Genomic DNA, 9,424 nt, shown 5'->3' with positions numbered 1-9,424 from the left:
AAACCCCATGATTTAGTCACTGTCTCGGGTGGAGGAAAGAGGGAAGAAAAATAAAAACAGCTCCACGTCAGTCAAGAGTTTACACCCATTACAGGGAGGGGGCCTCAGTTTCCAGCTGTGATTTGAAAACAAAGTTTGAGAGCAGAGTTCCCCAACCTTTATAATTCCCCGGACAGCATGCTTTAAGAGGGGTGGACTTCCCCATTTAAGAGGGATGGACTTCAGCTCCCAGAATCCCCCATTTAAGAGGGACGGACTTCAATTCCCAGAATTCCCCATTTAAGAGGGATGGACTTCAATTCCCAGAATTCCCCAGACAGCATGCTTGTAGATGGGTGGACTTCAATTCCCAGAATTCCCCATTTAAGAGGGATGGACTTTGACTCCCAGAATTCCCCATTTAAGAGGGATGGACTTTGACTCCCAGAATTCCCCAACTAGCATGCTTTAAGTCGGCTGGACTCCAACTCCCAGAATCCCCCATTTAAGAGGGACGGACTTCAATTCCCAGAATTCCCCAGACAGCATGCTTGTAGATGGGTGGACTTCAACTCCCAGAATTCCCCATTTAAGAGGGACGGACTTCAATTCCCAGAATTCCCCAGACAGCATGCTTATAGATGGGTGGACTTCAACTCCCAGAATTCCCCATTTAAGAGGGACGGACTTCAATTCCCAGAATTCCCCAGACAGCATGCTTGTAGATGGGTGAACTTCCACTCCCAGAATTCCCCATTTAAGAGGGATGGACTTCAATTCCCAGAATTCCCCATTTAAGAAGGATGGACTTCCACTCCCAGAATTCCCCATTTAAGAGGGATGGACTTCAACTCCCAGAATTTCATGCATGCTGGCTAGGGAATTCTGGGAGTCGAAGTCCACCCCTCTTAAAGTTCGGAGAAACACCCGCTTTAGCCGTTTTTCAACAAAAGCACGAAAGTCGAAAGTAGCACCTTATGCATTTATTCGCTGGGAAAAAAATGCAGCTGAACGTTTTTTAACTCCAAACTTTAACAACGTTTTTAGGTTGACGTTGCAGTAAGAACCCCGTTTGCAAATTCTGCAAATTCAGCCGTTTCAAATCCATCCTTTGGCCACTTCCTTCTCTCTCTTTCCCACAAAGGGAAAAACTGATCGGATTGAATTGTCTCAGTTTCTGGCTCCTCCCATTCATCTCCTGTATAAGTAGTCCTCGACTTACAATGGTTCGTTTAGTGACCATTCCAACTTACAACGGCACTGAAAAAAAGGGACTTAGGATCATTTTTCACACTTAACGCCCTCAAAAAGGGGACTTAGGGCTGTTTTTCACACTTAACGACCTCAAAAAGGGGACTTAGGACCATTTTTCACACTTAATGACCTCAAAAAGGGGACTTAGGATCATTTTTCACACTTAACGACCTCAAAAAGGGGATTTAGGATTATTTTTCACACGTAACGACCTCAAAAAGGGGACTTAGGACCATTTTTCACACTTAATGACCTCAAAAAGGGGACTTAGGATCGTTTTTCACACTTAACGACCTCAAAAAGGGGACTTAGGATCATTTTTCACACTTAACGACCTCAAAAAGGGGACTTAGGATCGTTTTTCACACTTAACGACCTCAAAAAGGGGACTTAGGATCATTTTTCACACTTAACGACCTCAAAAAGGGGACTTAGGATCATTTTTCACACTTAACGACCTCAAAAAGGGGACTTAGGACCGTTTTTCACACTTAACGATCTCAAAAAGGGGACTTAGGACCGTTTTTCACACTTAACGACCTCAAAAAGGGGACTTAGGACCATTTTTCACACTTAACGACCTCAAAAAGGCGACTTAGGACCGTTTTTCACACTTCACGACCGTTGTAGCATCCCCAGGGACACCTGATCCAAATCCAGACAGTCGGCGACTGACTCATATTTATGACGTGATCCCCTTTTGCGACCGTCAGACAAGCCAAGTCAATGGGAGGGAAGCCGGATTCACGCTTAACGACCGCTTTCCTAACTTCCCCAACTGTAGTGATTCGCTTAGCAACCTGTGTCCGGAAAGATAAAACGTAAAACGGGGCAGCCCTCCCTTAACAAACGTCTCGCTTAGCGACAGACATTTGAAGCTCCGTTGGGGGTCGTAAGCCGAGGACTAGCCTGCATTTTCTGGGAGGTTTTCATCTCCTCGGAGTCCCCAAAGTCCGAATTTATAACTGGCCCTCAAAGTTAAAACAAAAGGGAAAAAAATAATAATAATAATAAAGCAGAATTGCCAAATAATGCCCACGCTCTGACCTTTGAAAAACAACACAAAGGAAAGAACATCGCACAGACACACAAACACACAAACACACACACACACAACAACTCTTTTGCAGAACCAACAGCAGCAGCCAAAAAAAAAAAACCGCACCCAACACCTGCCCCCCAAAATTAAAAAAAATAAAAATAAAAAGTGTTGTAATAAGGAAGCTGAGCTGGTTCTCTTGAGAAAACTTGGCCTTGTAACCCAAAGCTGTTTGAAGGGGTCCGTAGCCCCCCCCCAAAATCCATGCACCGCCATGTTTCCTCGCCGGGCAGAAAAAGGCACCCCGAATTCATAACTCCGTGAAAACTCCGTCGGCACCGGAAACAGAATAATAAGAATCACAGAGTTGGAAGGGCTCTTGGAGGTCATCTAGTCTGACCCCCCTGGAGCCCAAGCATCTGCCGTTTCTGACCAATGGCAGTCCAGTCTCTTCTCGGAAGCCTCCAGGGATGAAGTTCCCGCAACTTCCGAAGGCAACTTCTGCTCCGAATGATCGAATATTTTTTAGGCGATCTCCCCTGCCGATCAAACTCTTCCAAAATTGAAAAAAAGATTCATTTTAAAAAATTAATTTTCAAAATTGAAAAAAAGAGGACAAAAATTGTCCTCTTCCAAACCCCAAGTTAAAGGGGAGGGAAAATAAAATAAAAAATAAAAATTTCTCCGGTAAAGTCAATTAGCAGATTTAACCACTTCTGCTGATTCACATCAGTTGTGTTTGGGTTGAAATCTTCATCTTTTTGCAAAAGTCTTTTCTTATTTTTCTCTCTTTCTTTTTCTTCCTTTCCCTGCTGAAAAATGGTATTGAAAACAGGCCTGAAATGACTTTTGGATCATTAGAAAATAAGCTGAAGGATGTATTTCCGTATCCCTGGAGGAGGGGGGAAGAAAAATCAGTCTAAAATGTGTATTTTTAAGGCGAAAAGGAAAACTTAAAACTCCTGTTTTTCGGGTAGGAAAGCTATAAAGTTCCCAGACTTGAGGTAGGATGAGCGAATGTGTCCAGTTGGATAACTGCCTTAAAAAAAAAATGATTTTAGGGAAAATATATATATATATATTTTAAAAAAGCAGGTATTTTGATGCAGATTGATGCAGAAATGGAAGGTTTTGGGGAACAGCAGGTGGAAATTGACAAAATAAGTGAAGAGACCTGGGAAGAAAAAAAAAAATCTGACCAAGTAGGGAGAAAAAAAAAGCAGTGAAACTGACCGGATCTGAAAATCAGATTGAAAGAGATTTCCCATCTATCAAAAACCTTCTTTAGATGTTCCGTTCTTTGCAAGGCATTGTTGGGAAGGCCTCCCGTGGCCTGCAAACCATCATCCACAGCGTCTTTCCCGTCGTTGGCAGCCGGGATGAAATTTGTCGTCGTTGGAGCGACGTCCACCGTCAACCACGTTCTCCGTCTTCGAAGCCACTCGTCCGTGGCTCCAGAAAGAAGGAACGTCTTTGAGATATCTAGAACCCGCCTAAGTTCTTGGGGGGGGAGGGGGAAATCCTTGGCAAATGACCGCAAGGCTGCCCCCAAAGGCAGGTTTTGGGGTGCTGTGGGCCACCCCTGTCTTCAGGCCGACCATGGGGTGCGTGGTGGCCCCCCCAGGGTCTTCTCGACGCAGGGCCCCCCCCCTCTCTCACTTGGGCAGCAAGAAGTAGTCCGCATTGCAGACGTCGTAGGGACCCTGGTCGGGGGTCCTTGGGCTGTCGACGGAGCTCTCGCTGAAGGGCGAGGTGGGAGGGGAGAGGAGGGGAGAGGAGCTCATGGGGGGCTCCGGAGACATCGGGGTCAGCGCGTAGGAGGCCGGCACGGGGTTGGGTTTCATGTCGCCAAAGGGCAAGAAGCTCCATTTCTTGCGGTACCTGGAAGGCCAAGCGCACCTGTTAGAAGGGCGGAGACGGGAGGGTGGGGCTGGGGTTGAGAGCCCCTCCCTGGCCTGGGTCCCCGGAGGGGGGGATGGGGGGAAGGAGAAGAAGGGAGGTCTGGAAGGGGAACCCCAAAGGTGTTTAGGGTCTGTGGGAAAGGGAGGTGGGCAAACCTCTAGGGAAGGGAGGGACGGTGAAAAGAGAAGGGAGGGAGCGAAGAAAGAAGGAAGGAAAGGAATAAAAGGAAGGACGGAAGGAAGGAAGAAAGAAAGAAAGAAGATGGGCAAGTGGAAGGAAGAAAGGGAGGGGGAGGGTAGGGAGGAGGAAGGGAGGAAGGAAGGGGGGGAGGGAGGGAAGGGAGGAGGAAGGGAAGAAGGAAGGGGGAGGAAAGAAAGAAAGAAAGAAAGAAAGAAAGAAAGAAAGAAAGAAAGAAAGAAAGAAAGAAAGAAAAAAGAAAGAAAGAATAGATGGGCAAGTGGAAGGAAGAAAGGGAGGGGGGAGGGAGGGAGGGAGGAAGGAAGAAGAAAAAAGGAAGGAAAGAAAGAGGGAAGGAAGGAAGGAAGGAAGGAAGGAAAGAAAGGAGATGGGCAAGAGGAAGGAAGAAAGGGAAGGGGGAGGGAGGGAAGAAGGAAGGAAGGAAGGAAGGGGAGGAGGGAGAGAGGAAGGAAGAAGGAAAAAAGGAAGGAAAGAAAGAAAAAGGGAAGGAAAGAAAGAAGATGGGCAAGAGGAAGGAAGAAAAGGAGGGAGGAGGGAGGAAGGAAGGAAGAAGGACAAAAGGAAGGAAAGAAAGAAGATGGGCAAGAGGAAGGGAGGGAGGGAGGGAGGAAGAAGGGAGGGAGGAAGAAGGGAGGGAGGGAGGAAAGAAAGGGAAGGAAACTAAGAAGATGGGCGAGAGGAAGGAAGGAAGGAGGGAAGGAAGAAGGAAGGAAGATGGGCGGGAGAGAGGAAAGAAAAAAGGAAAGGGAGGAATGAACGAGAGAAGGAAGAAAGGAGAGAGGGATGACAGGAGGGAAGGAGGGAAAGAGGGAGGAAAGGAAGAAAGAAAGAAGGAAAGAAGGAAGGTGGGCGAGAGGAAGGAAGGAAGACCCTGCCTCAGCTCCGCTTGGCCTCCCCCCAGTGAACTCCCTCCCCCCAAAACAAACCACGTTTCCTTCCCTCACCCCACTTTAAACCCAGTTTGTTCGCCCTTCCCTCTCTGCTTCCCCAACCATGTTTCCCCCCTCCCCGCTCTCGAAACGCAGACCTCCAAGAAGGACCCTCCCATCCCCCCCCAGTCCCCAAACTCCCCCTCCCAGCCCTCCCCTCCCCAAAAAGAGAGACCCCCCCCTTCTCACCGGGTGAGGACGCCGACCACCAAGGCCAGTCCCAGCGTGATGGTGACCGCCATGACGAGGAAGACGTGTAGCGGCACTCCGACAGCCTCTTCCACCACTGGAAGCAAAACAGGGCCCCCCCCAAAAAAGGACACCCCTTTTAGTGAGGGCCTGTTGGGTGAGCCCACCCCTCCCCTCCCCTCCGGAGACCCCCATCAGGCCTAGAACCAGATCCCCCATAATGCTTTAGTCTGGTTCCAGGGGGGGGATTCTGGGAACGAAATCCAGGAAGGTTTTGCAAATCGATCTGCTTTCTGGCTTGCTCCAAAAATGTTTCTGTGTTCTTTTAGTTTAGAATAACGGAGTCGGAAGGGACCTCGGAGGTCCTCTAGTCCAACCCCCTGCTTAGGCAGGAAGCCCTACACCACTTCAGACAAAATGGTTATCCAACATCTTCTTAAAAACTCCCAGTGTTGGAGCATTTACAACTTCTGGTGGCAAGGAGTTCCACTGGTTAATCGTTCTAACTGTCAGGATTTTTTCTCCTTTTGCAAAACTGGGGGGGGGGTTTCACGTTAGGGGACCCCCTCCTCTCCAAGAAAGCCCCCCACCCCACCCCCACCCCACTCACCGAGGGGCTTCTCGGTGTGGCTGGAGAAGACGGAGATGGTCGGGGTGAAGGGGCCGGAGAAATTCAGATCCGATGAGTCCTGCAAGAAAGAAAAGAAGAAATCGAATCGTGCTTGGAAGAACAGGCGGTCCTCGAGTTGCGACGACAGGGGGGGTGGCCAACCTGGAGGTTGCTAATTTAGGCTGAAAAACATAAAATCTAATTTAGGCTGAAAAACATCAAATCTAAGTTTTCGGTCGCTGCTTCCTTTCGCAAAGGGGGGGGGGAGGAAAAAAAAGAAAGAAGGAAAGAAATTCAAATGAGTTTGAAAACGGAAGCAGCCGAAGGACGAGTCAACTGTTTTTCTCTGGCGGGACGGCCCCGGACATCTGGCTTGGGCCCCGAATAAATCATGGTTCCTCTTTTTAGAAAAAGAAAATATAAAACGATCAAAGAAGGAAAAAAAAATAACTCATGGGGAGATGGAAAGTTGGTAGCAGATTTGACATTTTCCTTTTTTTTTTCTTTCTTTCTTTCTTTCTTTCTTGCCTTCCTGCCTTCCTTTTCTTTCCAATTTCCTGCCTTCCCTTTCTATTTTTTCCTTGCTTCTTTCTTTCCTTGGTTCTGTCCTTCTTTTTCTTATCTTTGTCATTTCCTTCCTTCTCTTTCTATTTTTTTTTCTTCCTTCCTTCCTTCTTTGCAGATTTTATGTCTTCCTTTTTCCTTCTGGATATTTCTTTCCTTCCTTCCTTTCCTTCTCCCTTCCTTTTCTTTCCTTTTCTTTCCTTCCTTCTCTTTCAATTTTTTCCTTCCTTCTTTCCTTCCTTCTCTTTCTATTTTTTTCTTTCCTTCCTTCCTTGCAGATTTTATGCCTCCTTTTTTCCTAGATATTTTTATTCTTTCTTCCTCCCTCCCTTCTTTCTTTCTAGTTTTTCCTTCCTTCCTTCCCTCTTTCCTCCCTCCCTCCTTCTTTCCTTTTCTTTCCAATGTTCTTCCTTTACTTTCTATTTTTCCTTCCTTCCTTCCTTCCTTCCTTCCTTTCCTTCTCCCTTCCTTTTCTTTCCTTTTCTTTCCTTCCTTCTCTTTCAATTTTTTCCTTCCTTCTTTCCTTCCTTCTCTTTCTATTTTTTTCTTTCCTTCCTTCCTTGCAGATTTTATGCCTCCTTTTTTTCTAGATATTTTTTTCTTTCTTCCTCCCTCCCTTCTTTCTTTCTAGTTTTTCCTTCCTTCCTTCCCTCTTTCCTTCCTCCCTCCCTCCTTCCTTTATTTTCTTTCCAATGTCCTTCCTTTACTTTCTATTTTTCCTTCCTTCCTTCCTTCCTTTCTTTTCTTTCCAATTTCCTTCCTTCACTTTCTATTTTTTTCTTTCCTTCCTTCCTTGCAGATTTTATGCCTCCTTTTTTCCTTCTAGATATTTCTTTCTTTCTTTCTTTCTCCCTCCCTTCTTTCTCTTTCTAGTTTTTCTCTTTCCTTCCTTCCTTCTTTTTTCTAAGCATTTTCCTCCTCTAAAACAAAAACATAAAACAAAAATAAAATAAAAATTGCCCTAGGACTGACTTACCTCTGAAGCGTAATGGGTTGTTTCCATCTTGAAATCTTGAGATTCTGGAAAGCGAAGGAATAAGAAAAGAAAGTGAACGGATAGATTGCCAATGGGGGGACCTGAAGGAAAATCTGAAGCGCATTCAAAGAGGGGGTCAGGAGAGCCCCCATTCATTCTGGGGTTGTTGCAAATCCCTCCTGCAAATCCCTCCTTCCTTCCCCTTAATCTGGTTATTTTCCCCAAACTTTTAAGCGGTAAATCTTTTATTAAAAAAACAAACGACTTCCTAAGAAAGTTAAGGAGCGTTTCTCTTCCTTCTCTAATTTTCTCTGATTTTGCTAAAAACCAATCCGGCATTTTGCAGATGGGAGAAAAGAAACAAAGAGGCTTTTTTTTTTTTGAGGAGGGGGCTCAATTTGCTTAATTTTCACATAATTTTCTGCATCGCTTTGAAGAGGTCCACCTCCTGCGGCCCGCTGGCGGCCAGCGGAGTTGGCAGCAAAGTCGGACAGTGAGGAGGTTGGGGGCTTGGGAAAGCTCGGACGAGGGCTCTGCGTCGGAGGCAGAGAGGGGGCCAAGGCCGTCTGATAGTTATGTGCAGCCTCCGGAGTCTGACATCAGCGAGGCAGAAGAATAGCGGGAGCCTGTTCCCAGTATGCGCAGAGCTGCCAGTCGACAAGAACAGTTAAGGAAACAGGGTCGACTTGGGAGTAAGGCTTGGAGATGATTGGCCCCTCCACATTAAGACATAAAATTGAGTCCTTCGGGAGAAAGGCGGTATAGAAATATAATTAATAAATAAATAAATAAATAAATAAATAAATAAATAAATAAATAAATAAATAATAAATAAATAAATAAATAAATAAATAAGAAAGAAGCGAACGAGACGTGAGCTTTTGCAGGAAGCGATTAGTTCATCCGGCCGATTCAAGATTTGAAACTTCTGTTTGTGACTCTGTGCCGAGTTTGGCCTCGCCCTCCGGCTGGAGAAATTAGCTCCAACCTTCCTCGGAAAGGCCGTTTTATCAAGCCTTGCGGGCTGTAAACGAAAGTAATTGACCGCCGTATATTGAATTAAAGAGGTTTTGCGGGGCTAAGATTGGGCTTCGTCCTTTCTACGAACACCACGCAAAGCGAGGCCACCTTACCTGACCACGGGATGGCGACGTTTTCCCGGCTCCACTCGCTCCAGTTTCCGTGGTCAAATTCTTCCCTTCCCCGGACCTGAATGATATGGGGTGAATTTTTTATGGCGTCCACAATGGTGTAGGAGGTGACCCCGTAGTTGAGATGGACCTGAAGGAAGAGAAGACGGTGGCATCCGGTTCAAACTTTTCTCGGTGGAAGAGGATGAAACGGACGAGGAACGGTTGCCGGAATTGGGGAGGTCTAGTTTAAGGAAAAGGAGGACTGGAGGAGGGGGATGTATTAGCGCCTTTCAAATATTTGAGGGGCTGCCCCAAAGAAGAGGAGGAGGGTCCCCCTGTTCTCCAAAGCCCCAGAAGGCAGGACGAGAAGCAACGGGTGGAAACCTAGAACTTAGGAGAAACTTCCTGTGAGTGAGAACAATGAACGAGTGGAACAGCTGGCCACCAGAAGTTGTGAGTGGTCCATCGCTGGAGGCTTTTAAGAAGAGATTGGATAGCCTCTAGGGTCTCCTGCTTGAGCAGGAGGTTGGAGTAGAAGATCTCCAAGCTCCCTTCCAACTCTGTTATTCCTTCCTTCCTTCCTTCCTTCCTTCCTCCTTCCCTCCTTTCCTTCCTTCCTCCCTCCTTTCCTTTCCTTCCTTCCTCTCTCCC

The 9,424-nt window shown here is 46.6% G+C and overlaps 1 protein-coding gene across 1 annotated transcript in view; it reads right to left on the bottom strand.

Moving 5' to 3' along the window:
* Window positions 1-2,927: 2,927 nt before the first annotated feature.
* IL6R (interleukin 6 receptor) overlaps window positions 2,928-9,424 on the bottom strand; it is a 19,978-nt gene continuing 13,481 nt past the window's right edge. Inside the window, exons 6-10 of the mRNA XM_060685072.2 lie at window positions 8,774-8,921; window positions 7,641-7,684; window positions 6,101-6,179; window positions 5,491-5,587; window positions 2,928-4,153 (exon numbers count right to left, since the gene is read on the bottom strand). Coding sequence (XP_060541055.2) covers window positions 3,928-4,153; window positions 5,491-5,587; window positions 6,101-6,179; window positions 7,641-7,684; window positions 8,774-8,921 — 594 coding nt within the window. The 3' untranslated portion in view covers window positions 2,928-3,927. The remainder of the gene's footprint in view (window positions 4,154-5,490; window positions 5,588-6,100; window positions 6,180-7,640; window positions 7,685-8,773; window positions 8,922-9,424) is intronic.

The sequence above is a fragment of the Pantherophis guttatus genome, chromosome 18, assembly GCF_059756535.1.
Source record: "Pantherophis guttatus breed Tessera chromosome 18, ASM5975653v1, whole genome shotgun sequence".
NCBI classification, from domain to species: Eukaryota; Metazoa; Chordata; class Lepidosauria; order Squamata; family Colubridae; genus Pantherophis; species Pantherophis guttatus.
This window is presented reverse-complemented; position numbering and strand designations above follow the sequence as displayed.